Source organism: Phymastichus coffea, unplaced genomic scaffold (assembly GCF_024137745.1).
Source record: "Phymastichus coffea isolate CEN01 unplaced genomic scaffold, Cenicafe_Pcof_1.1 PCOF00077, whole genome shotgun sequence".
In the NCBI taxonomy this organism is placed as follows: domain Eukaryota; kingdom Metazoa; phylum Arthropoda; class Insecta; order Hymenoptera; family Eulophidae; genus Phymastichus; species Phymastichus coffea.
In genome coordinates this window covers 536,556-564,234 of record NW_026706888.1, presented here as the reverse complement: position 1 = coordinate 564,234, position 27,679 = coordinate 536,556, and the positions used below count along the sequence as shown (strand labels likewise).

Here is a 27,679-nt window from a genome sequence, read left to right as displayed (position 1 = left end):
GTAGGACCACTTAAGGACGTTCCACTTACTGTTGGCAATTGACCATACCACATATAAAGTGGCGGCCATCTTTTGCCGGCTTCGTAATTTTTATGCTCTGTCATTTTCACTTTTTCCTCCACACGTCGCTCCAGTCGAGCTTTTAATAAGATTAATAATGAATAACATCATTTTAAGAGGATATATTAAAAAGGATTAGTAAAAATTGGTAATGTAAATGAAAAATAAAAAAATGTCATATTTGTAATTTTTAAAAGGTTTTAATACGCATTGTGCATATATTAGATAAATACAATAGATATAAAACTTTCTCGCATTTTGTCGTTACGATAATATAGTAATATATATTATAATATCGACGTATAAATATTATTACATTTAATTCAGGCATATCAAAAACGAGATTCTAGCGTCGAGCAATATCGTGTATACATTGCCATCGAGCTTTTTTTACGTTAGTGTATTTTAGTTTTAGTTAAAATAAATTAGTTTAACGGCAGAGACGCACAAAACTGTATGTCAAATGTTTCGTCGTGATTTACACAATCTGTTTTTCATTTTTGATAAATCAACGTTATTGATTCTATAAGGATTCATCCAGATTATCGATATTCGCCGATTGTCTACATTCATCGAAATAGCTTTTTGATCGATCAATTTGTTCTTTAATTAGACTACGAATTTTAGTTCGACAAAGGCAATTCTTCATTCTTTTAAATTCAGTCTGGCAAAAAAGTAATATACTGTCAAATATTTGTTTTCAAAATATGTCCTCCTTTAATTACTACAGGAAAAATACATTTTTGTATTGTACCTGCTTATTTACACACCAACATCGGCGGATCTTGCTTGAGAGATTATATTTTGTTTTCTATTTTGTTACTGAAAAAGCAATTTTATCTTCACGAGGACTTTGGATATTTAATTATATTATAGAGGTCCTAATCTATATGAATGTTATTTAACCAATTCTATTAATACTTAGTTGATGAAATCAATATTAGCTAGAGAGTACCATAGTACGATTAATACGTCCAAAATTCCAAAAATTTATTGTGATTCGAATGGTTAGCTTTCAATTTAAAGCTGCTTATTAATCAACAATCAGCAAAAATATCGAAAAAATTGGCACAAAATTTAAGGCAAAATTTGATTGCAAACGTCACTTTTCAATCTCAAAACCTTGTATGATTACATTGCACAAATATTTCATTCAAAGAAAAAAATTTTCTTTTATATTACAATTTTTCCATAGACTAATTTTTCCAAAAATGGACTATATCGTATTTTTATAAAAACTATAAAAAACACTGAACTGAACACAAGTAACGTTAAAACTATTTGGCTTTTTAATTAGACCTCTACTTTTTTATTTTCTTTTACTTCGTGTCACCCTGGATAAACGTATATACAATCCATAGGATTTGGTAGCTTAAGAAACACAAAGGCCTCACCTGAACGTCCGAATATCACTTCATATTTTAGCGTCATATTACTTCTCCTTTTTTTTAGTTGTGCGCGATTTGTATACATCGTACACTGTCAGGAAAATTAGAAAGCTTAGATACCATCGACCGTGCAATAAATAAAATTCATTCACAAATGATTTTTAACAACGTAAGTCCGTTCGTTTGCTCACTGCGTATTACAACCTCAACGTACGAAAATGTCGAAATATTTATATTGCAAAACATAAGTATAGTTATGGCAATGTTATGTTGGAAATACAATATAAAATTCATTATGTTGCAATATAAATATAAAAAACATTATCGTTAAAATTTGACTTAGCTTTTAATGAACGAGACTTTCACAAATATTAAAATAAAATTCACTGACTGAGCGATGTTTGTCTGTTTATATATATATATATTGTTAGGACATAAAACATGCTTTGAGTATTGTAAATTCACATTTAACTGACATTATATACGAAACGTATAATAATTTTATTATGTTTATAGTTTTTTCGAGCAGCTCATTCATGAAATACTTTTATAATGAAAAGTGAAGATTAATGAAAATTCTTTTATTCTTTTTAATTATCAATAAAATTCGCTCAAAAGAATCTACAGGTGAAAAAACTTTTATTTAATTAACCTTCACTACTCAATATAAACATATAAATCTTAGTTCGGAAAGAAAAAAAAACTAAAATATATCGCTCAATCAAAACGTTAAATAAAATTAAAAATCCTAAACAGCAGCTGTATCCTCGGTATTCCTTAACAAAGCGACAGCTTTATCGACATCACCCTGGCACTGATTCAACATATCCTTGCATTCTCGCAATGGAACGAAATTATTCTCTTTCTTTAATATCCTGTGCACTTTTTCCACTTTGATGGCCGTCAAGACGTCCCAGTCGGTGGCGTTTAACGCTGCCACGCAGTCTTCGGGCATCGAATTCCAGGAACTTAGAACTTTTAACATTGTTCTTACCTAAAGTAACAAGGATATTGTTATTTTTCATTTTTTCAATGTATAAAATAATGAATTTTCATGTGCAAGATTTTGGATTCATTCCACTTAAGATATGGTACCAAATACTGTTCTACACATATTGTACGTTTACTTTTTTACCATCAAATTTTAATTGATTTCAGTAGGTAAATACTGTTACGGGCAAAATAAGAATTGTCACTAAATTTTATGAGACCATTCTATATATAAATACCAAAATCATAAAGACTTAACACAGATTGATCAACAAAAAAGTCAAGAGAATAATGAGTTACATACATTACGTTCCATCGTGTTTCACAAAATTTACTACCAGTACACTCTAGCTCTGAACTTACACATCATAAATGTTAAATTTCATCAATTGATTTCTTACCAAGAAAAGTGTGATTTTCGTTCAATTTCAACCACTATTATTAAAAACAAAAATAAAATTTTTATCACTAAACCAATATAAAGCAGCCCACCTCGTCCGAACTTTCTCCATTACTTGGACCCCTCGTTCTCCTCAAATTCGGTCCGTCGGCAAAGTCCAACAAATCTTCACAAGAAACATGATCACTGGTCCTCGTCATACTTTCGTTCTGGCCAGCTTCTTTGAGTTTTGGCGCAGGACTTCCCGCAACCGTAGCACTATCTTCACTCTCGTCTGCTGCATCGCAATCGATAAGATTCTCTGAGAATTCCAGAAGATCTTCCGATATATCGCTACAGCGATGTCGCTGTTTGCTGTTTGTATCTAACGAAAGCGAATCGAGAGCTGCCAGTTCGGAATCGATACGTCTTTCGAATTCCTCGGGACTGTAGAAAAATGTATATGTTATCTAACTTTCTTTCCTCTCTACCAACGAATAGTTATCCTTACCTATTTATTGTAAGCTCCGCAGACACTTCCGAGCTACAGATTTCTCCAGCTGCATTGTTAGCCATTACTTCGGAAAACCCGTCCACTTGATCTTCGATCGTGGGACTCGAAACAGCTTGCATTTTCGCCAAAGTTCTGGTAACTCCGTCACCTGGTATGATCAACGGATGTTTCCTTTGATGCCTTGGCAAACTCGACTTTGGTTGTAATGTCTTGGATCGATCGCGCGGCGGCAATGGAATTGGATTCTCATCGCCGACGTTGCCCTGATTCCGATTGTTCTCGATTTCCATTGAGTGGTGTCTGTGTAGGAAACCTTGAGGAATTGGTGGTGGCGCTTGCGAAGGTGCGGGGATCTTTAGTTTTGGTAACGTTCGAGCCCCCGAACTATGATGGTGAAGGCTGTCAAAGTGGAAACTTCTACCGTTGCCCTAAATTTTGTTCAAGCGAGATAAGAAATCAATGCTAGGTTGATCATTTAACGATCATTATATTCGCTGTTTATCATCGTAATTGAATAAAAAGAATTGCAATTAGAGATAGAAAATTTAACTTTTTAATTTATGTGAAAGAAATCGACTGTTCGAATACATCAAAGTAAACCAACTTTGTTTTATTACAAAGAAAATCTTCAACATATCCTTTAACAATTAAAAGAAAAGAAATGAAAAAATGAATGAAGCGATAGCAAAATGTATAATACCTGATGATGATGATGATGATGATGATGATGATGATGATGATCATCGTCATTCGACACAACACTGTGACTCGACGAGTGTTTATTGCCACGAACCCTCGGCCTGACGATAGGTAAGCCGGAGCGCAGCATTCTCAAAGGATTCGTATCCGGACTGTCAGGTATATTAGCCGAGGTGCAAGCCGGATTCTCAATCAGACTGTTGTACACTTCCTTGGCTTCGTCTGACAGCGTTGCCTGTTTAACACAAATGCCAGCCGAAGGGACCACAGGGTAGTGTGTGTTGTGTGAGAAGAGAGAGTGAACACGAAATTGTAAAAACAAAAGTAAAATGAAACAAAAAAAGACAGTGAGAGATTCAAGCTTTGCGGCTGGAGGATCAAAGGATTTTCTTAGTTCGTTGTGTATGAGAGATCGATGGGGAGAGATGCGTGTTAGGTGTCTACCAAAAAATGATCCTGGAAGCTATAGCTTCTTCGAGATTTCAAAATCCTTAAAAATACTTCGGATTCTACGACACTGATGTTTCGTCCCGTGACTCTACGACTATAGCGAGTAAAACTTAATGCACCAAATATTACCTTTACGAAATACCGTTCAATGACTAGAATCGACCGAAACCATCTAATTGGACTTTGCTGTCCATTACAAAAATAAAATTTCAGCTCTCGCGCCCATAGGCAGACACCCAAAGTTCGAAACAAAAAAGCTCCATCTCGTAATGCCCACGACGACTATGTATAATAATATTAATCAGAACACATGAACACACACACGTATTACAGTCCATACACAAGCATTGCCAGCCCATTACGATTAGTCTTATAAAAAAATATATCCTCGTTTGGGGTATTATTAAAAAACGCGATATCAAAAAGTGGTTATGTTATTATATACAAAGTGCACTTCTCCAAGAGGCGTCATTCAAGGAGCGGGGGACGGAGGAAAGGTAAGTATGTCGTTGTTGAATTCGGGATACTCCGAGCTCGTATCCGAATCGTCGCTGGTGAACGTCAAGCTCGAGCTCGGCGCGCTTTCCGGCCAAGTGACCATGTTATTCCTGGACGAAAAAGGCGGCGACAGCGAGTTCAGGAAACTTGTCGACGGCGGCGGCGACTTGCCGCTGAGCTCCAAATTGGAGTAGCCGCGAGCCGAGTTCGGGTGGAGGAAATTCTGCTGTTGGACCGACGCCAAGGCGGCCTTTTGATTTTTAAAATTGAGCTTGGCCATGCGGCGATGTCGTCGTCGATATCTCAATCTACTTCGGATGTCAGTCTCCGAGTGAGAAATTGAGTCCGAATCCTCGCTTGAGTCGTTGCTTTGATGGAATGACCTGCGAAGATTTTTCAGATGCGGTCGTCGAGCCTCGGATAGCGATGAAGTTCTGGCTCGAAACACACTCGCGTCGTTCTGGTACGACTTGGGTGGATCTAAAATTCTCTGATGAATTGTCGGACTGCGTAATTTACTGAAACGCTTGGATTCTATAAAGCTTTTCACGCTCTCCAATTTACTATTGTTGCAGTTCACCTCGGCGTCGGACTTCCTTCTCATTCTCATTCTCAGCTCATCCGAGCTACTCTCACGATTGTCGAACAGAGGATTATTGGATATCGCGTAAGGATAATCGTGTCCGTTTCGGTAATTCATTCTCACGGAACGTGGACTTTCGGGTACTGCAGTTTTCATACTGTCGGAAGAACCACTGTAGTGCGACTTTGGACTGCCAATCGTGATCTTCGGTCGTGTGCCTACTGGCGGTACAACTTTGGCCGGCGACTCGCGGTGACTGTTGGCAAACTCAGGGAAACTCGCGAGAAAAGCATTCCTACAAGTCTGCTCCAATTCGTTGATCTTTTGCTCGTCCTCGTACGACAATTCGTCGTCGTCGGCGTACTTCGGTTGATCAAAATAACGATCAACGTAACTTGTAGACACTCTTTTTCCGTCCTTTGGGAAATCGTAATTTCCATGACCGTTTTGATGACCATTGTGATGACTGGATTGCTCGAACTCCATGCAATTTGCAATGCTCTTACGGTGGACCGCATTGCCGTTCTCCAAAAATTCCGTTGACTTTACGAGGTTCTGCTTGGTATTGTCGAGTATGTGTTCGTCGAACTCTACGTCTACGTAAGACGACCACGCAGTTGGTTTGGTAAGCAGTTCGCGCGATTTCGCAAAGCAGAATTCTGCCGAGGCTTTGTCCCACAAGGGTAGTTTCAACGTCGACGGAGCACCAAGAGAATCAATCGAGGAGACTGTTGAGGATAGGGACTGCAAGCTCGTGCAAAGCCACTGGACATTTTTTTGGTTCGCCATGCAACACATTTATATCAATGCAGGGCGGATAAAAAAGGTGAAATTATAAGAGGCCAGTAAAGTAAATTAAATAACGTAAAATAATAAGTGGGAGAGAGAGAGAGAGAAAGAGAGAGAGAAAGAGAGAGAGGTGAAAGGAAAATTTCGGTATTAGTATTGATAGATTATTAAAAGCGTTTTTTGTATGATTGAAGGTGCGATACTTGAAATGCTTTTATTGTAATATGAGTTTCACCTTCAAGCACGTTGGTTAAATAAAATAAGCAACATGATAACAGATAATTAGATAATGAAAATATTTATCCGCAAGAGCGATCAAATTCAATTATTCACGGAGAGCATGGTTCAGTTGAATTCGCATAAAACCTTTTATCAATATATAGCATCGAGTTTATTGCTGTATTTCCATAAGTCGTATTTTCAATGGTTTTGTGGTTTACTGTGTAGTATATAAATCATATGTTAATATGTATATTATATTTGTACGAAAATAAACAAATTCATTGACAAAAATCAAAAGTGAAAGTATATATTTTTGTAAGAAATAGTGTATTTGTTTGAAAATTTGTCAAAAAAAATTAATTGCAGTGTAAAAATTGCAAATTATAATAAAAACTTTCCAGATACAGTCTACCGATAGTTCGTTTGCCAAGATTTTGTAAATCTTTTACTGAAACTTATTGATGGAATTGACTTTTTTTCAAAATTCAAGGAACGACATTGTCGTCATTTATTGCTTCAATTTAATTATCTTTTCAATAGATCCAATAAATGTCAGTAACGAGAATTAATTAGGTAGACCACAATCCCCGAAAAAGCAAAGCCATAAAAAAGAAAGCAACCAAATAAAACGAAAGTAAAAGGAAAAAAAATGTACCTGTATGTCAGGTATACTGGCGGCTTCCTCGGCAAAGTGTCGTCGATCGGGTTTAGGGCTGTGTTGGTGTGGCAACTTGAATGAAAATTTGCGACGTCGCGTCGACGAGGGACTTGCGGGTGTACGAGGCGAATGCGACTCCTGCGCGCTATGCGACTGTAACGCAGGTTGCTCGAGATCCGTCATTGAACGAGCTGTTAATTCCTGAGCCATCGCGATCGCCGAATACAGGGTTTTCTGATCGGCTGCCGATATTGGTTTCACCTGATCGATATAGGATTTTTGTTGCCGAATTAACATGTTTTACCAATTGTGTATGCTTTTGAAGATGAGGCGATTAGATTAATTAATTTTTATTTACACAGCTCAGCTCGACGGGCTACTCGGCAATAATTTCAACAACTTTACGATTTTTCAGGACTTTTCACGTTTGTTACATTTGTCGGTTCACACATCTCAATCGCTTTGACATTTTTTTTCTAAATTTCTACAGATGCATTGCACAGACATTGAAGATTATCTTAGTGAAGAAATACACTCTCTACTCATGACTTAGCAACAAGCTCTTTTATGTAAACATCTAAAATGATCAATGAATTTTTTATCGTTCACAAAATTGTAATTCTTAAAACCAAGGTTACATGTTATAAGTTATCAACATTGATACTAAATAATATAAAATATATAGTAAGAAGAAACAAAATACTAACTGCATACCAATGCATTATAATTTGAACTACTAAAAAATTTCAGTAATATTTTTACAATTTTAAAAATTCTACTTTTTGATGAATTTCTGTTGCTTGTAACTTTTTACGAAACTCGCATGCCACCTTGAACTTTACACTTCGATATTTCCAAATATATCACAAAAAAAAGAAGAAAAATAGTTGTACGACATCTGTACAATTTAAATTTATCAATAACACCACTAAAATTTCAGCACTCTTCGAAATTTTTCACTTGTTTCTCACATTTTACGATATAAATATGTGTCACCCTATGCTACAATGTTCTAAATTCCCGAAAAATCGTAAAGTTTTGATGAAAATACTCGTAAGGTTTTTAAGCAAGCAGCTCTTAAGTAGCTGATATTCCGTCGAGATATTAATTTATTTTTGTGTTGTTGATCAAGTCTGAATTTTGTCTCGATAATAAACATTGAACTTTGATTATTCATACACAGTTTAGTGTTCTCACATACGTTTTAAGTTTTATTGCCCTACGCAAAATCGAAGGAAAATAATTTTGGTACGAAAAAAGGAAAAAAAACTGACAAAACCAGATTAACCAAAGCTTTCCGGATATACTATAGAGGTTGCCAAGCCATTGCGACACTTTCGAGGACTTGCCAATGAATGAAAGAAGCCACAAAAAACACGTCCATATACGATAGAAGACACCACTCAAACTCAAAAGAATGAGAAAACAAAAAATAACTAAATAAACGAAGCATATAGTGTATAATATAAATAATGCATGATTGAATTATATATAAAACGAATGAAATGGCGAACTGAAATATAAATTTTCAATAACATAAAAACAAAAAGTCCACTGTACATTTATAGGACTCACGGTCGCTTGTTTCTTCTTGTTGCCTTGTTTGGCTTGAAATTCTCTTAGCTCGTTTCTTGCATTACTCGATTCGTGTTCCGTAGGTACAGGATGACTTTGTGGCGGTGGTGGAGGTGGTGGCGACGATCCTAAAAATAGCCACGTAACAGTTAGGTTTGATGCGATTCCCGGGTAATGGATAAAAAACAAAAGTAAGATATGCTGAGACGGACTTTTTAGCTTGACATAGTTATCCCTCTTTCCGCGCGATAACATAGACTTTGATAAAGTACCTAAGGAGCGGAACATCTGGTCCATTTCGTCGAGTAGCGACGGGCCAAAGTCGAAGCTCAATGGCTTGTCGAATCGCAACGGACTGTCCTGATTCTCCTCGTCGCTGATCTCATGGTACTCGTGATCACCGCATATTGTACTGCTGTCTGTGCTGCTCACCATCGACGCATTCATGTTGTTCACTGCTGTGCCGAGCTGCGATATGTCCGAACACGTGTCTGACCATAAGCTGTCTGCTTTTTCGACAAATCAAAAATTGTGCTTTAATTTTTTAAGGAAAACGTTGATTAGACGAATGTAGCGCTATTTTTATTTTTGCTTGTGAGTTTGTGCAACAAAAATTAATCTAATAACATCCTTTTATGCTATCATAAAGAGATTTTTGTTACGCAAACTCGGAGTTATTAAAATTAGTGTGTCAATGCCAAGTTCATTAACAGGTCAAGTTGTAATTTGCAGAAAGATGGCTTAATAAAAAATGTTAATCAGTCAAGTTGAATTTCCGTTTTTCTTTTTTAATTACCTATTAACCTATAACATTGAAGAAATTTGACCATAATCAAATTTTTTATGCAATTAATATGATTATTTTCTCCTTCGAATTGCGTTTCCTCACTGTCCAAATAAACTTCCATTTGAAAACATGCTGTCAAAGCAAGAAAAAATTTTCTCACGACGTCCGTAAAAGCACAAGTTGACTCTAAAAAAATATCACTCTATCTTCCATACGCATAAGCCTGACTCACCATGTTTGCTTTGCGTGTCACGCTGTGCATGCCGACCATCCCTGACGGACTCGCGGTTGCTATCGCGATTGAGGCCTCTTAACATAACGTCTTGACCGGCTTGACTAGAATTATTATCGGTCGCGTCCTCTTGTGGCTTGTAAGGAGTGACGACCTGCCTGGGTAGATGCGGATACTTGCCGCCCAGAAAGCTTATGTCGCCGAAGTAAGCGCCGTCGAGACCAACGTGACCTGTGTGCTTTAGATCTCCCTGTGGCGAGGAGATCATGTCTGTGCGTATTTTCGATTTTCTCTGAAAATTCGGAGAGCGGGCGTAAATAACGGACGGGAGAGAGTTAGAAAGCGGAAACTCTCACTTGTCGACAGTACCTGTGAGGAAAAGATATTCTTGCCGTCACCCCTGGTGAACTCGCCAGGCTTGTTGCTCGGCAGGTTGTTGCCCAAGTAGGCTATTGTGTGAGCCGGGTTGAAAAATCCAGTTTTGCCGTTGTTCAGCACACCTTTCCACATGGTGTTGCTGATGCCCTTGTCGAGCACGGTAATCACGTCGCCTTGGCGATAAACCAGCTGACCGATCTCCGAGTTGTCTTGCACCGCTTGCACTTGCTCGGGCTTGAGGTCAGGCAACAGGCAAATGAGCTCGGAAAATTTCGGTCGCTTTGTCGGCTCGTGCTGCCAGCATTGGATCATCAGCGAGTAGTAATCTTTTGGACAGCAATCGGGCTGCTCGAGACGTTGGAAGTTCGGCTCGTCGATTGCTTTCAAGATCTGGTGGCCGGTCAGCGCCGCCCACGGTTGGAAGCCGTAACTGAACATTTCCCAGAGTGTTACACCTGGAAGCGAGGAGAGAAATGAAACATGATTGAATCACCGATCGCTTCGGATAAGGTTCGCGCTACCCGCGGCTTCCTCTCGAGGGAAAGAATGCTTTTGTTTTCGCAAAACAGCCGAGAAAAACAATGAGCGCTTTTTACAATTAATCTTGATCAACAACTTTACAAAAAATCTTGATCGACAAATCGGAAAACCGGAAAGCAACGCGCGCGTGAGAAGTAAAAAATGCCTATTGAATGATACCAGACAAACGGTTCTTTATGAGTCAATGTTATTTAAAGAGCTGACTCGCATCGATATTTAGATTTTTATAGGCTTTTAGCAGACCAATTACGCGAACATTCGCAACCCGTATTGCCAGTTTTCTTCATTGCAATAAGACACTCACCGTACGCCCAAACGTCGCTCGCCGAAGTGAATTTCAAGTAAGAGATACACTCGGGAGCGCACCAAGCGATCGGCAGCTTCAGGTTGACATTGAAGTTGGTCTGATAGTAGTCCTTGCCGACGCCGAGGGCGCGCGACAGTCCGAAATCCGAGATCTTGACCTTGTTCTTGGAGAAGACCAAAATGTTGCGCGCCGCCAGATCTCGATGTATCAGCCTCTTGGCCTCCAGGTACTGCATGCCGTCGGCGATCTGCACGGCGAAGTCGCACAGCGACGGCACCGGGAAGCTCGAGCGCAGACTCGGCTCCTTGAGGCACTCGAGCAGCGAGCGCAGAGGCGCCAGCTCCGTGACGAGCATCAGAGAGTTGGTGTCGAGCACGACGCCGTAGAGCCGCACGATGTGCTCGTGATCGATCGAGTGCATTATCGCCGCCTCCTTCAGGAACTCGATCGGATTGTTCTGCATGCGCTCGCGCGACAGACACTTTATCGCCACTTGGATGCGCTCGCCGTCGTTCGTCCACACGCCCTGCTGCACCACGCCGAACTCGCCCATGCCTGCCCAATGTTTTCGTGTCGTTATGCGGGCCGTTTTCGTTCAGCGCGACGCTCGGCGTTCGCCAAAATAAAATCACTATACGCGCTCACTGCATTGTGTACTTCCGCTTTACCAAAATGCAAACCGTGCCAATCTTTCGCGCGACCTCCAGCCACTATTTATCCTCCCCCGTTATCGCCGGGAAACGTCAGTTTCGTGCGAACTGATGGTCGTATATTCGGTACTCGGCATCTTGTGGAAAACAACACACGGCCAGCGTGAAAAATATTGCAACGACATTTCCGAGATCCGTAGCGCGAAATTGTTGGCTAACACTTTGCGCGACGACGAATAATTTAGCGCGCACGCAGGCTGGAAGCAGTGTTGGCTTTGTTCGTCAACAGGAAGACAATAAAAAAAAAATACAAAAGAGCGAAGAGCGCGTTTCGCGGCGTAATTCGCGTGTGAAGCAGCTGAAATACCGGCGAAAAAGGGAAAATGCATCGGGTCCATACTCACCGAGCTCTTTGTTGACGATGATAGCATCGGCGGGTATCATGTGTTTGTTGGGCACCCGTATAGGAGGTCTGTCCTGCCTCTCCTCGGGCGGCACGGTCAGGTTACCCGGCATCTGCTCCTCCTTCTTGGGCAGCAGCATCTTTTTGAACTTGGACAGGTAGTTCTGAGGGAAGTGCTTCTGGAAGTACTTCTTCAGGCGGCGCATCTCCGGCTTGGTCATGCCGATGCCGCACAAGTCGTCCTCGGTCACATACTTCAGCTGCGATGTGTTCTGCACCTTCAGATCACCTTTGATTCCAGGATAGTACTGCTGCAGCTCCGCCTCCATGAGGAACTCGTACAGACCCGGGCCCGCGTTTCGCGACATCGCGAGTTGTGAGCCTGCGAACAAGTGGTGCCCGGTCAGCGGCTCGTCGCTAGTGGGCCGCGAACGATACGGCACCCCGAGCGCTTCCTCTTCCTCGCTGGCGCTGACAATTGGGACGCGCGACTGCGTGGCATTCCGCGTGGGACGTTGCGCTACGCTCGTATCCTTTCTTCCATCGATCGGCGGGCGTCTTGCGTGCCGCACGACGGCGGATCATTTTACGCGTCGCGACGGGGTGTAAACGTGCGTTGGCTAGCTGCACGGGACCTGGCCGACGTTCCTCCTATTCCTTTTTGGCGTGGGGCGACGGCTGTCCCTCGCGCGGAGAATCGCGAGGCTCCGCGAGAGAGCAGCGCGCATTCCGTCGGTTCGACGCTCTCTCGCGCCGGCACGCTCTGGAAAGCCGGCGAGCTTCCACGCGGATTCGTCGGCGCTCGACGAGGATCTATCGCCGGCCGGCCGTCGTCGCCGCGCGGGCACCCGATAATCCCAGAAGCGACACTTGGCGTCGAGCCGTGAAACAGCGCGACCGATGAGAGCGAGCGAGTGTCGAATCCTTGTGCCTGCGTGCTGAGAGGCACGGCATCGGCGCTTATCGACCGTAAATCAGCGCGTGAATCCCACGCAGCGCGAGATGAACGCACGTACTCCGCTTGCAGCGCGGAGAGAACTGAAAAAGACACGCCCCTTCTGGCGCGCACGCACGCACACGTACACACATAGATGGGCGCGAAAGGACCTTAAATAGAAAATGATTTATAAATACATCTCGAGTACCAAGGCTTTATTTTCGGCTGGAAGCTAGCGAGTGTCGCTCGGCTCGTCTTTTTGCCTCGTAGGCGCCGGAAGTGGCTACTTGCCGTCGTACGCTTGCGAGCCCTTTCCTATTTTCGAGCCTTTCGAATTAGCCGTTTCCTTCGATTTCTCATCTACGCCAACAATTGCATCGCACGGTGGAATAGAGTTACTAGTTTTCGATTCGGCTTTCCGAGGATATGCCAATTCGGAATTTAACGCGCGCTGACGTCGATTTGCATCGCGCGAACTTGACATTTTTCTGCTAGGCGCGCATAAAGAATATGATTATCTATCCAACCTAATCAATAGGGCATAGTGCCAGTGGCTTCACAATACGGCGTTCTATATATTTCATGCGAATCTATATATCCTACATCCAAGAGAGAGAAAGAGAGAGAGAGAGAGAGAGAGAGAAACATTTTAATACGCGATACAATCTGTTGAAAAAGAAATTGCAAGCTTCTTCTTGTTACCGTCGGTGTTTGCTTGCGCGACATGCACACACGGACACTCGAGGAGAGCTAGAGTGAGGAGAGTTCAACAACACCTAGCCGACGACGACGAGGGGTTACACGCGTATGTACGTGTAGTAGTAGCGTGTCACGCGTTTTTCGCCGGCTACGCGGAAAATCGATTATTCCAAGCCGCAAACACGAGAGCACGCACACACACGCGAGAGCTAGGCTCAAAATGGTGAATTAGCCGCGAACGACATGTACACTCACACAGAGACGCAGGGGCACGCGTTACAATTTGTTTTCTTTCGTTTTCGAAGCCGACAGCGGACTGATAGAACGATAGTTGTTGTTTAGTGTCAACTTACGCGACGATGCCCATGGGAAGATGAAGTGGAATGTGAAGCTTCTTCACGCGTGCTGCATACTGCACGTCCGCTGTCTGATTTTTTTGACGGGATGCTGCGCCAACGACGACACGCAGCGTCTTCGCTGCATGTAGCAGGCAGCAGAGCAGCGTCGCCAGAGAAACTGACGAGTGGAGTGGTGCGCGTTGTAGCGCGAGTTGTAACAGAGCGACACACGAACGGGACGACGTGTGCAAGGTGTGAGTACAAGTCTGGGGATCTGATTTCGGAGCGAAGTGATCATGAACACGCGCGCAGCTTGAGGAAATGGCGCGGGAAATTTGAAATTTTTTTGGACAGGGGCGGGGAGGGTGTGCTCGTCACTTGTATCGATTTTATTTTTTATCAAGACACTCGCGTACATGAACATTAATAGATCTATGAAGAATATCGTCATCGTTGAAGATTAACATCTATGTATATCTTTATTATGCTCTTGACGGCTATTTTATAGTGAAAGAATAATTTTAGTTTTGATTAGAAATTCAATAATAAAAAATAAATAATTAATATTTATTTAACTTTGTCAGAATATGCAATATCATTTGATTGACTAATTGCTATATTTTTGTTGCAAAAAAAAGTTATTTAATAAAAAGATTATTGTTTACTTAAATCACATGACAATTCATGTTATTACAATGTTTATGTGCATTAAATACGTATTTTGTATATTCTTTTCCTTTTATAAAAGTGTCTTTTTATCCTTTTATAAAAAAGAGATAGGTCTTAAAGTGAAGCCAGTTTATTCGCGATCTAATTGATTAAAATATAGTCAAGTGGATTACTATCTGTAACGGCACATATGAGTATGTAAGCGAATTGGTTGCAAAAGTAGCAAATCGGTGCTAATAAATAGCTTGATATGAGTTACTATCCATTGATGGTAAAATAATCTTAATACACTTACACTACTTTATTTTCAGAACATATAAGTTTATTGAATATTCATGTTACAAAGTTTTTCGAATAAATATAATCAACAATAAAGAGAATCATCAATCGATGTTTTGCATGACTTTGGGTAATAAGCTGCAGTGTAATTTCTTGAAAAATGTTTCTGAAATAAAATTTATAAATGTTAATAAAAAGTAAAAAATGTAACCGATGAATAGATAAAAGATTACTGTATTGTTAGTTTATGAAAATGAAAATTTTGAAATATAGTTTGTGAAATGTACACTCCTAATGAACCAAAACTAACTTCCAGTATTTTTGTCAACAAAATACATTTATTGATATGGGGATATGGTACACAACGTTTGTTAATTGTCAGGCGCAGCTGACGGTTCGATTTATTTAGAAAACGGAAAAGAGTAACGAACTTAGAGCGCTTTCCATTATAGCTAAACATCTATAATTCTGCTACGTTATTAGATTTGAAAGTACTTCTAAATCTACACATATTTTAATTGCATTTTTATTTACTAATTAATACCGATGGATGTTACCATGCCAAAGCATAGAATTGTTTGATGCACATGGTATATTTTAGCATTTTTAATTTCGCCTATAAACAGTTGTAAGTTGATTCAAGCGCGTAAAACTAAATAGTATTGCAAATGAAAGATGAGCGCACGAAACGCGCTTTATGACACTAATACTAATGTAAATTATAAAATAACGTAGCCTAAAATTTCTTGAAGCTATTCTAACAAAATTGCAGATCAAATGTTCCTTAAATAGAGGAACAAAACTTGTTTAGATAAGCTTTCTACTGTTGTCATATTATGATTAACTTATAAACCATTACATGTGTAACAATTCAAAATTGGCGCTACTTCGAATATACGAAAGAACCTGAGTAAGTCGCCCGAACAAACCTGTTGTTATAAGAGAATGCAGGCAGAAAGAAAGAGATAAACAGCCCACCACCACTCTTGATTCGTAAGGCCGCTGTTCTGTCAGCCGCTATTATATATAGTTGGTTCATTATAGTGCAGACATTAGTGTGCCGCGCGATAACCGAAGAGGATCATCGTTGATATCATAATTCGTTTTTATCGAAATTAACGTTTCGCGTTATAAACTTCCTCACGATCACCTTGTCTTAGTTTTCAATCAACTAGTTTTCCCCAACTACATTGACCAAGAGTAAGGTAATGGCAACATTTGACTCTGAAATTTAATTGGTATTTTAATCGCCCAACAGAGACAAAAGTAAAACCGGTTTATCCCTCTTGCAAATCACTGGTCGATTTTTAGCATCGTCATGTCGTGCACTCTTATCGCAACCGAGATTTGCAAGAGTAAATCTACAGTCGGCATTTTCCAGTACAGATTTTTTCTTATACTATTGCGATCAAGAGAACTGACTTTCACTGTACAGTGAATTAAACTTTCACCCTAGAAGAGTCTTTCTGTCGACCAAACTTTTTTCTCTTAATAATTTTTTGTAATTTAACGGTCTAGTGTGTGGAGAATCAGCACGTTAGCGAGTGTCCTTGGCCATTATAAATTCCACTACAATAAATTCGGTGAAGATATCGTAAATGTCGTAGTCTAGTAGTTTTTTTTCACTCTGTTTACCGGTTTGACATATTCTATGAATTTTCTAACATTTAAACAAAACCTAGTTCTATGTTGATTAATTTTGTTTATTAGGTCTTCAAAATGGTATTCAGACCAAAAGTATATGTTATTGGCGTCGGTATGACGAAATTTGAAAAGCCAGGAAGGCGAGATGACTTCGATTACCCACAAATGGCTAAGGAAGCAGTAATAAAAGCTTTATCCGATGCCAAGGTTTCTTATGCAGAAATCAAAGCATCAGCTGTTGGTTGGGTTTACGGAGACTCAACTTCTGGTCAGCGAGCTCTTTACGAAGTTGGACTCAGTGGCTGTCCAATTTACAACGTGAACAATAACTGTTCTACTGGTTCAACTGCTCTCATGGTCGCTAAACAGATTGTTGAAGCTGGAAATGGAGACTGTGTATTAGCTCTTGGTTTTGAAAAAATGGAACGTGGCTCTCTTGGTAGCAAATTTCATGACAGAACTAATCCTATGGATAAACATGTTGAGCTAATGGCTGAATTGGCTGGTATATTTGCATTGTGTACCTATCATTAATAATAAAATATATAAAATTACATATATCTTTTTCAGGAATCAATGAAAGTCCAATAACTGCTCAGATGTTTGGTAACGCTGGACTGGAGCACATGAAAAAATATGGCACAAAAGCAGAGCACTTTGCTAAGATTGCGTACAAAAATCATTTACATTCTACCAACAATCCATATTCACAATTTCAAGAGAAATACACTCTGGAAGAGATCATGAAGTCTCCAACAATCTTTGGGCCATTAACCAAGTTGCAATGCTGTCCCACATCAGATGGTGCAGCTGCAGTTGTTCTTGCCAACGAGGAATTTGTTAAAAGGCATGGACTGGAAAAACAGGCTGTAGAAATCGTTGGCATGGAAATGTCAACGGATACACCATCAACTTTTTCTGATAGGAGTTGTATGAAAGTTGTTGGGTATGTTATTATAGTATATTTTGAAGTATAAACTGAGTTTATACAGTATAAAGAAATTTTTATGCTTTTCAATTGAGAATTCGAGCTGTCAAACGAAAATAAAATGTCACAAAGATAAATAATCGATAAGCCGTGATCGACGATTATATGTGTTTGTCGTTTTGCTAGCACATCATTATTATCAGAAAAGAAAACAATTTGACAAATAATATATATAGCTGAGTTAATTACAATTTTGTCACGCATGACTAATTATGTATTCTATGCGGGTAACGCAGGTACGACATGACGAAACATGCGGCGGAAAAGCTATTCACCAACACCAACTACCGGCCGATGGATGTTGACGTGGTGGAACTTCATGACTGTTTTTCAGCCAATGAACTCATCACGTACGAAGCGTTGGGTCTTTGTGCCCCGGGGAAAGCCGGTGAACTCATTGACTCTGGCAACAACACGTATGGCGGCAAGTACGTGATTAACCCAAGTGGTGGACTCATCTCGAAGGGTCATCCACTTGGCGCTACGGGACTCGCTCAATGCAGCGAACTTGTCTGGCAGCTTAGGGGTCAGGCTGGCAAGAGACAAGTACCAAATGCCAAATTAGGTAATTGTTTTCTGAAATTGAATAGTGTATCAATTTTAATAATAAAATTTTACAAATCAGTTTACTTTTGAATAAGTCGATGTAATTGGTTTATCAATTGCTGTACTACAATCAGATTACTTGTTATTGAGCTTGATAATAGATATGATCTATATCTTTGAACGGTCACATTTTCATCGTAAATTTTAATATATAATTAATATTTGTTGACTTGTTTAGTGATCAACATATCAAATGGAATTTAATTTTGCAGCCTTACAGCACAACATCGGTTTAGGAGGAGCCGTAGTGGTAGCGCTCTACCGTTTGGGTTTCCCTCAATTACAATCCGGAATAATCCAGCGCAACAATGTAGCAGCTAAAAAACAAGAAATCGCAAGTAGCCCAGATGGATTCAAAGCCAATGTTCTTTTCAAAGCATTAGAAATTGCCATGGCTGAAGATGAAGATGGTTTGATCGACAGAGTTCGCGGTATCTATGGATTCAAAGTAATCAACGGACCAGGCGGTGCAATGGGCTACTGGGTTGTAAATGCCAAAGTAGGCAAGGGAAGCGTCGAATACAATAGCAAAACTAAACCTGATGTGACTTTTACCATCAGTGACACAGATGTCGTCGATTTCATATCTGGTAAACTCAATCCACAAAAAGCATTTTTCCAGGGTAAAGTTAAGATTCAAGGTAACATGGGTCTTGCCATGAAATTACCTGATTTGCAGAAAAGAGCTGCTAAGAAAATTGAACTCATCCGAGCGAAATTGTAAGATGTCGATGGATTTTATTTCTGGGATGGGATAAATTTTTCTTTTTTGTATATTTCGTAGCGTTTAGACAGTGCGCGGGTGTATTCGTTTATATATGACACAGACACATATAATAAAGCTATTTTGTATACTATTTTTTCAGACTGCGTGGTCATTCTATATGCCTGGATATTTGGGCGTAGTTGTTATTGTTTATGTAAAATTGTAATGACTGTTAAGCGTATACTATCGAGCAGATGGATTTTTAATAAAAAGTTTACATAAATTTTTAATTTTGCTACTTTCGTGGATTTATTTTCAACTTCTTCGTATCAAACAAGTATTTAATTCATCATTTATCCTCTCAAAATAACGCAATCAATTATTCGTTCTACGCAAATTCGTTGACATTCCTCCCTCACGGTAACTCAGACGACAATGCGAAGTATAAATTATTTTGCAAAGTGTCGACAGAGAAAAAAAAATGTTTTTTAGTTCAGCACCTCAATAATCCTTGGCACTTTTTCAATCTTAGAATTATCTTTTTCCTAAATGTGAGCGTGAAAGGGGAAGGGGTAATAATGAAAAGAAACCAGGCAGACAGCGACAAAAAGAAGTATCAGTGCAGAAGAATATTTTCTATAGGCAAAAAGCCAAGTTTTTTTCTCGGGTGGATCGTGGCTGCTAAGGGCTTTTCTTATACCATGAACCACTCAGTATATAGATATTTTTGGTCATAGCTTGTGCGAGATTGGAGAATGATGAAGGATTTGATTCCGAAAGTTCTAGAGATAGATTCAGGATTTGTTGGTGTAAGTGTGGCTTGATTTGTATTGTAGACGAATAAGGTAAATTCGAATTTGAAATTAAAAGTGACAACACAAATTAAATTCACTTTTTTCGAAGCCTTCAAATTTACATTTGAAAATTCTATTAGTAATTTTACAATCAGCTGCAATATTCAATTTTCATTACCGTAGTACCAAACTCGATATAGCGAGCTCTACCTAGGAAGCTCTTCGCTTCATCAATTTATTCATTGCCATTAGCGTATTACGTGATTACGGTAGGCTTATACCCATCATTTGGTATTCCTACATTTTGCATTATCGTGTTAAAATAGCTTTCACTTATTTATATACTTTCTTATCATTGTAGATATCCAGACGCGCGTCGCGAGGAGATTGTACTTTGCAATCAATTTTTGCGTTTTAATAGTTTCATGATTATTTGGATTTGACGTATTTGATGCTAACCAAATTTAGCTTAAAAAATTTCACTAGTTAGTTATACAACATGACGCATGTATATACTAAATTTTATTCTAGAGTTGAAAATTTGTATTACAAATAAGTATTAGAGAAGGATTATTTTTGAAAATTAATCAGCTTTTTATGTTTCTGAATATGTTTTAAGAAAATTGATTGTTGAACTTAATTACTAAAGATCACTTCGAATCATATTGTACTATTTTATGTTAAAAAATCATTATACAGAGTACAATATTCAAACTTTTTTGTTATTAGAAAAAAACATTGCGCACAGCCATGTATGATTATTCATAGACAGAAAATTATTTTCACCTTTGCAACTTAGATTCTGCAAAAGCTTTATAATGAGCGTTATCTGTATTTATTTAAACGTATAATATAACAGTATACCTGTTTCATTTTATAGCACATTAAAAATTCAACGTATATATATATATATATATGTATATATATATATACATATATATGTATATATATGTATATATATGTATATATATATATATATATACACACATGTAAGTTGATATTTTGGAGCAGCGTCATAATTAGACGTTAATTAAAATAATTTGATGGCTAAAAATAAATCTCTTCACATCCAAACGTGTTTGAAGTAACCGTGACTCACCATATACGTTACGCGATGTAGATTACGCGCGTGACCAAAATGAAGTATCTTCAACTCTTTATGATAAATAGAAGATCATCGAATTAATCGAACTGATGCATTGGTAAACATATTTTTTGGAGTAATTATTTTATTCTTGAATAATAATCAAAACGGTTGGTTACTTCAAAATCGAAAGTTTGCGAATCTAAACTCATCCGCGTAACTGTGACTGTTCGGTACGTCACACAGAGTAGAGTTGTAGAATACACGCGTGACCGCGTGGCGTCTACAGTGAACGAGAGAAAACTCCGTCTGCGCGTGACGTCGATGCATACACGAGCTGTAGCCGCGGCGACGTTTCTGCGCACGCAGCTGCTATGCGTGTGACGCTAGCGCGACTACATCGAGAGAGAAGAGGCAAAGATAGTCTCGTCCGGCACGTGCTGACGAATCCATCACTTGGATGAGTTGAACGCGCAAGAGAGAGAGAGAGAGAGAGGGAGAACGCGAGCGAGAGAGTGAGAGAGAGAGAAATGGACAAACAAGATCTTGATCTGCTTCTGCAAGCACGCACAAGTGAACTGCAGCACGAGTACGAAAATTTGGTACGGTCGCTGGACGCCGCCTACGAGGCGGTGAAAGCGATTGGTCGCGATATCGCCGAGAATCGGGCCGAGGCGAGGCGACTGTTCGACACGAGGCTGAAACTGGCGCGCGGTGACGATCTCGAAGCTGTTCTGCGGCTTTGCAGCGGTGACGCCACGACGACCACGGCTCAGCAGAACAATAGCAGAGGGAACGGTAGGAAGCTGAACGGCGCTGGCGATCATTTGCCCCCTGCCACGGTGAGACTTTACGTGCAGCAGAGTGACGCGAACTGTATTGCTACTAGGCCGGCGGCGACGCAGCAGCACGTCAATGTTGAACAGCAACATCCGAAAGTCGTTACTCTTACCCCTTCGCCAGCGCATGGTGAGTTTAGTTGTGTTTCAATCGCTTTTACGCTATTACTACTTAATGCACTGTCATTTATTAACGAGTGTAGCGCTTTTCATGGTAGCGCTACGTAAATTGGCGTTCACTTTACACCTACTCGTGAGCTATAAGTTTTACGACCCGTTGCTGTGTCTTTAACGGTCTTTACTTTGACACCTCGAGTTTAGAAATTTCTGTATGCGGTTGTATTTGATGCACGCTATTTGTTTTGAGTTGAATTTCGTTGTTTCCGCTTTTCTTTTTGAATGATTTGTATGCTTTTGAAAGTCAGACAATCGCGTTGAATGTTGTGTAATGCTCTTCACTAAAGAATGGGTAACACCAACTCATTCCTTCTATTTTTTTTTCTTTCGATGAAATTCAATTTAAACATTTTTGAATGACATTCAAAAAGAAATTTAAACGAAATAAAATTTGAAAGCAACCAATACGTAATTTTACTACGCACGCGTTAATGATTATTTTTTTATTAAAATAAATAATAATAGATTGTTAAATAAATAATAATATATTGTTTCGAATTATAATACATTGTTTATTTCGAACAGCAAGTTTCTTTTTTACAAAATACTATTTTTCTCTTCATTTGGATAATAAAAGCATTTAAATAAGAATTTGTTGATCAGAGAGAAATAAATAACTAATTAAATACAAGTTTGCAAAATATTATTTGGAGTCCTAAGATACTTGAAAAAATAATAAAAAATATTGTTACCTGGATGATGACAATTCGAAACCCGTCATTTTTTATTTGATTTCTCATCGCGCGCGCAAAAATATTTATTTATTTTCCGCATTTCAGAAGTACTGCCGAGGCTACGACCGATCAAGTCAAGTCACACGTTTGATACAACATCGCTGCTGATCGAGCCGCAACAACACGAACAGCCGCATTACAGTCCAGTCTACGTCGGGGACGATCACTCGTACGCCGTCAACGAAGAAGAAGACGGAAACTTGGCTGAGCACCAGTTGATGCTTGAAGAAAGATTGATGATCGATGCCGGTGACGCGAAACGTAGAAGGTGTCGAGAATCCCTTGCTGGCGGAGTCGATTTATCGATAGTAAAAACTGAATTTCCTGGTAAGTTTCTTTTTAAAGTTTTGAAACGATGGCATTTATTTATTTTCTTTCTTTTACTATCGCATTTTTTTTTTGTATTTGCAACGTTCGATTACCACAATTATTACCTCGACTTACTTTGATCATGCTAATTATTTTAATAAAACTTAATGATTTAACTTTTAAAAAAAGTTACGCAAAATATTCGACATCATAATCTGTTCGTTACTATTGATTAATATTGCATACTACTTATGTATTTTGTTACTGATCATGAGTGTTATTTTAAACTGATTCATTATTGCAGAGAATTTCGTAGAAGAACAGAATCCACTAGTCGACCCTCAAAAACAAATTGTCCAGCCAGTCACAATAGCAAAAAGTCCAAAGATAGTCACTACATTGTCCAAAAGGTCATCTTCAAAATTGCGTAAATCCACAGAAATTGATGATGACGACGAACTTGTCAGGAAGAGGAAGCAAACGAGAGAGAGAATGCGTCGATGGAGAGCTAAAAAGAAGATGGAAGAATTAAATGCCAAACAGCCTTATAAGTATAAGCTTGTTATAGCAAAGACTGCTAACGCGTAAAGGAACATTTTTTTTTTGAAGAGCTTAAAAGTTGGAAAAGTGATTTGTTCGCTCAAATCATTTTGCTCACCTATAAATGAACGTTAGCCAGTCATTACCGATAGCTGTTTTTTACACTTTGATGTTGTTACTGCAAACAATTAATTACGAGATCTGCGTAATTTGTATGAATAGACTGAGACTGAGCAATAGTCTTTTCACTTTTAATTTTTTATTTATTATGCATCGCTTACAATTGTTTTATAAATATATTTTGTTATTATATTATTATTAGCACCCCTCATTATACAATAATTCGATAAAAATGTGGAATGGCTGGGTTCCTCTCAAATAAAATCAAATTCTCTTTATAAAATGTGCAACGTTTTGCCGTCCACGTTTGCGGCCTCATCATGCACTAAATTTATTATTCGATGTGTTAAATACAAATTATGATATCAAGTTTACAAATTTGGCAAAAAACAATCAACGCTTACAATACAACGTTTTTGTTAAAATTTACATAATTTCATCAGTGGAAGTACAGTCACTTCGCCAAAAATATTTTTTTAAATTAATATAAAACATTATACTGTATTATTACTTTCTTGTGATATGGTTATCAAAAGTTTAGACAAACGTTTAACAACCATCAATAATTCATTAAAAATACAATACACTTGCATTATTGACCTCGTGAAATTATTGTTTCATAATACCTTTTTCTTGATCATTGATAAAATATACAAGCACATTTTTGGTATGCCGATGGGATCACCGATATCTCTTTTATTTGCCGACATATTTGTGGAAGATTAAAAAATTAATTGTTTAAAGACATTAAAAGAACAATTTGACTGTATATCATTATTTTATTACCGGTATGTCGTCGATACAATAATGTGTATTAAAAAAGATTACCCTTCATACAGTTAAATGGTTTTAATAGCTATTGCTTTTGTCTTCAATTCACTTATGAATTTAAATTAAATAATATCTTGTATTTTTAGATTTATCGATTATCAGAAATAATAATAGAATCATTATTGATTGGGTTCAAAAGGAAATATCATTAGTTAAAATACTTAATTTTAATTCAAACCATATAATACAATAATAACGAAATATTATTACCAATTCATATGATAGAGCTAGTTTACTCTCACATAAAGAGTTTCACACAAAAAATTTAAATAAAATCATTGATCAAATTAAAAGCGAAGAAAAGTGATGTCATTTTAAGTCCAACAGTCCAACTGTAACTATTTCTATCCTGTTTATTGAAGAATTTTATTATGATTATAAACAAGCGTTAAATAAAAATAGTATTTGTTGGGTTACGTTAATAAATCACAAATTGGATAATGTTAGGTAAAGATTACAATTATAAATTACAGGAGATTGGCGTAGTAAACACATTTTATTGTAACGACTGCAACTCTGTTTATATTGGAGAAAGTAAACGATTGTTAAAAACTAGAATTAATGAACATAAAAGAACAATTGAAAAAATTACAGGCTATAAAAAATTAGATGAAAATGAATTAATGTCGGTTGCTACGCTTTTTTTGAGAATCCCAATCACAGCTGTAATTTTGAAAATACTAGGATTATTAATATAAAATGTCTTCTTAATAAAAGATGCATTTCTGAAATGCTACGTATAAAATTAACTATACATTCGATCAATAAACATGAAGATACAAAACTTTTGAACTCTCAATATAATCGTATTTTGTTATTTATATTACTATTTATAAGATCAGTGTAGTAGATTAGTGTTACTTTCTGCTTTGATAATACAGTATAATATTTTGTATTTTTTCAAAAACATTTTTTTAACAAAGTAACTGTGCTTTCACTGATAAAATTATGTGAATTTTGACGAAAACATGTTGTACTTGTGTTGATTGTGTTTTTTGTCATATTTGTAAACTTGGTATTATAATTTGTATTTTATATATTATATAACAAATTTAGTATTTGATAAGATCGCCAACATGGGCGGCGAAACGTTGCGCAATGTATAAAGAAAATTTGATTTAATTTGAGAGGGACTTTCACATCGATTTTTGTCGAATTATGTTTTGTTATTATATTACATATATATAGACCTATATATTCATTTTGTAAATATATGTGGTTACACCGTAAATAAGTCATAATATCTTGTAAAGTTGATAATGTAAATAATATTAAACAATATTCATAAACTATAATTATAAACAGAATATTTTTCCATACTGTTTTTTCAATCCTTCTTAAATAAATATGTTGCGATATTTTTAATAATTTATTTATTTATTTATATAAAGACGTTTAATTGTTGTCTAACTACAAACATTTTTATATTGTAATTCAATTACGTAAGTTATTATAATTTGATATAATGTACCAATTTACCAAATATTACCACTTTGAAATTATGGAAAATATGTTGACCTCGCGCTATAAATTTGGTTATTTCGGAATTGTTAAATTTAACTGATTGTAAAAAAGAAATATTTATTTTGTTTAATTCATAAAAAAATTAATGTACATTAACACTACTCTCTCTTCGCCCCTGTATTATGTCTTTTCTCTCGACACGACTAAAACTACAGCATATATCATATTATTTCATCAAGAAATCTGGCTATTTTTTTCCATTTCTACAGTTTTTAAGCTATTGAGTTTTGTTTTGAGCCATCATCTTTATTATTGATCAGATTATTTAGTTTTTCATAAATTATAATACGAACCATCTCCGTAGTATGCACGTTTATCGATAGTTAAAAATTTTTTCCTTTCTTAACATATCACATATCAGCACATGTTCGCTAAAATCTGCCAATGAAGTGTAAAATAAAAGACGCACTCTTTATCATCTAATCAAATTTCCAGCGAATATTCGTTCCACATTTCACTGCACGTCTTCTCTAGTTTTATGATTTTATCGCCTTGTTAAAAGCCAAAACACCATAGAATCCCTCGACGCAGCATCCCCGAGAGTAAACAAACTAAGCTTTAAAGTCACGTCCGGGTGAGGCAAGTTAAAAGACGGGGCTGTTTCTTATGCGCGTATGCGCGCGTCTGAACGCAACGAAAAGCGGAAGAGTCTTCCGCGCTGCGAGAGCGTCGTCACGACTTTGGTCACGCTTCTAATGCTCGATGCATATAGGAACACGCAACTATGACCCCCAAGGCAAAGAAACAATGGCAAAAGCGAAGCCAGGAAGTGCATATAGTATACAAGCCGTAAAGGCATTGGTGCTGCGGATACGTTTTTTACATCAGAGTATTCTCCCTCGATGCGCGCTTTGGCGTGTTAACAGAACTCACGGCCTGTTTGACTATATGCGGAAATGTTGCGTGCTGTTATGTACCGAATGAAAAACGAATGCAAAGATTCGTCACTTCTTGTTTTAAAGCAAATTCGCTGCTTTCGATGTTCCACCGGAAGATTGATTCTTGAATACCTCATAAAGATTTTTTTCAGTTTTAAAATTCGACTACCCACCTCTTGATTCCTGTAATGACTAATAACCAGGGTTTTTTAACTTTGTTCGTTAATTACTTCCTGTTATACTACATGAGTTGATGGTTTTCGTCTGTTATCCCGGCATTTTTTATAAGCTTTTCAAACATTTCTTAATCATAATTCATTTTGGTATTTTTTTCCTCGATTTACTCAGACGCTGGACAAAAACAGTGTCATCTTCAAAATTGTTTTTCATCAATGTGGAACTCATTTTATACTTGTTCAAGTAAAACAAAGTCTTTCAAGGGAATATGGATCCTAATACTTTCTAATGAAACTAGCTAATATGAACTACCGACAAAATTTCGTTATATTTAATTATGTACCATATTTTTTTGCTTAAATAAGTCCTTTTGATTTCAATTTCATTCTCGAATTTCAGAGATAATTCAAAACGGGACAACTTTTGTAACGAGCATCTGACAGTTTGTGAATAGCAGCTGCCTATTTTTGTTGTGGTCATATGTTAATTTTACATACCATTCAATTAATATGAACTACTAAATAGAATGAGGGTAATTTTAGTTCTACACCATTTTTGGTAATGTTTAATGAATTTTGCTACAAACTGATATAATCTGTTAATTATGTAAATGAATATATATATGTATGATTTATTTTAGATCGTCGCTGTTGAAAATCATTTCATGATCTGTTAATTAAATATAGTAAGTTAGAATTGGTTTT

General features: G+C 37.8%; 3 protein-coding genes across 10 annotated transcripts; 2 read left to right on the top strand and 1 right to left on the bottom strand.

The window, feature by feature from the left end:
* Window positions 1-246: 246 nt before the first annotated feature.
* Window positions 247-14,232, bottom strand: LOC131668438 (activated Cdc42 kinase-like). Of its 8 annotated transcripts, XM_058942614.1 has the most exons (12): window positions 14,092-14,232; window positions 12,104-12,484; window positions 11,047-11,604; window positions 10,194-10,657; window positions 9,825-10,116; window positions 9,018-9,314; window positions 8,791-8,933; window positions 7,228-7,491; window positions 4,032-4,265; window positions 3,329-3,759; window positions 2,931-3,264; window positions 247-2,442 (listed from the first exon to the last, which is right to left on the bottom strand). In XM_058942614.1, exons 2-12 carry the CDS (start codon window positions 12,468-12,470, stop codon window positions 2,197-2,199), a joined length of 3,630 nt encoding a protein of 1,209 aa, XP_058798597.1. In that variant the 5' UTR covers window positions 12,471-12,484; window positions 14,092-14,232; the 3' UTR covers window positions 247-2,196. The 8 variants fall into 8 exon arrangements, with proteins under 8 accessions (XP_058798597.1, XP_058798599.1, XP_058798591.1 ...); XM_058942616.1 differs by lacking the exon at window positions 7,228-7,491 and having other exon boundaries at window positions 8,806-8,933; XM_058942608.1 differs by lacking the exons at window positions 247-2,442; window positions 2,931-3,264; window positions 3,329-3,759 and having other exon boundaries at window positions 4,179-6,326.
* Window positions 14,233-16,018: 1,786 nt separating this feature from the next.
* On the top strand, window positions 16,019-19,259 carry LOC131668439 (sterol carrier protein 2). Its single transcript, XM_058942617.1, has 5 exons — window positions 16,019-16,229; window positions 16,735-17,173; window positions 17,239-17,614; window positions 17,893-18,221; window positions 18,475-19,259. Exons 2-5 carry the CDS (start codon window positions 16,744-16,746, stop codon window positions 18,984-18,986), a joined length of 1,647 nt encoding a protein of 548 aa, XP_058798600.1. The 5' UTR covers window positions 16,019-16,229; window positions 16,735-16,743; the 3' UTR covers window positions 18,987-19,259.
* Window positions 19,260-21,294: 2,035 nt separating this feature from the next.
* Window positions 21,295-25,620, top strand: LOC131668440 (uncharacterized). Its single transcript, XM_058942618.1, has 3 exons — window positions 21,295-21,815; window positions 22,642-22,923; window positions 23,210-25,620. The coding sequence occupies exons 1-3, from the start codon at window positions 21,377-21,379 to the stop codon at window positions 23,491-23,493; spliced, it is 1,005 nt and encodes a 334-aa protein (XP_058798601.1). The 5' UTR covers window positions 21,295-21,376; the 3' UTR covers window positions 23,494-25,620.
* Window positions 25,621-27,679: the final 2,059 nt, after the last annotated feature.

Excerpts from the sequence above, each read along its gene's own strand:
- LOC131668438 (XM_058942608.1), bottom strand. The coding sequence starts at position 12,470 with ATGTCGCGAAACGCGGGCCCGGGTCTGTACGAGTTCCTCATGGAGGCG. Across the intron at positions 7,492-8,790 it reads CGACCGTGAGTCCTATAAAT|GTGAAACCAATATCGGCAGC; the intron begins GTACAGTGGACT and ends TATATCGATCAG. Across the intron at positions 6,327-7,227 it reads CCAGTATACCTGACATACAG|TGGCTTTGCACGAGCTTGCA; the intron begins GTACATTTTTTT and ends AAAAATGTCCAG.
- LOC131668439 (XM_058942617.1), top strand. The coding sequence starts at position 16,744 with ATGGTATTCAGACCAAAAGTATATGTTATTGGCGTCGGTATGACGAAA. Across the intron at positions 17,174-17,238 it reads GCTAATGGCTGAATTGGCTG|GAATCAATGAAAGTCCAATA; the intron begins GTATATTTGCAT and ends TATCTTTTTCAG. Across the intron at positions 17,615-17,892 it reads AGTTGTATGAAAGTTGTTGG|GTACGACATGACGAAACATG; the intron begins GTATGTTATTAT and ends CGGGTAACGCAG.
- LOC131668440 (XM_058942618.1), top strand. The coding sequence starts at position 21,377 with ATGGACAAACAAGATCTTGATCTGCTTCTGCAAGCACGCACAAGTGAA. Across the intron at positions 21,816-22,641 it reads TACCCCTTCGCCAGCGCATG|AAGTACTGCCGAGGCTACGA; the intron begins GTGAGTTTAGTT and ends TCCGCATTTCAG. Across the intron at positions 22,924-23,209 it reads AGTAAAAACTGAATTTCCTG|AGAATTTCGTAGAAGAACAG; the intron begins GTAAGTTTCTTT and ends TCATTATTGCAG.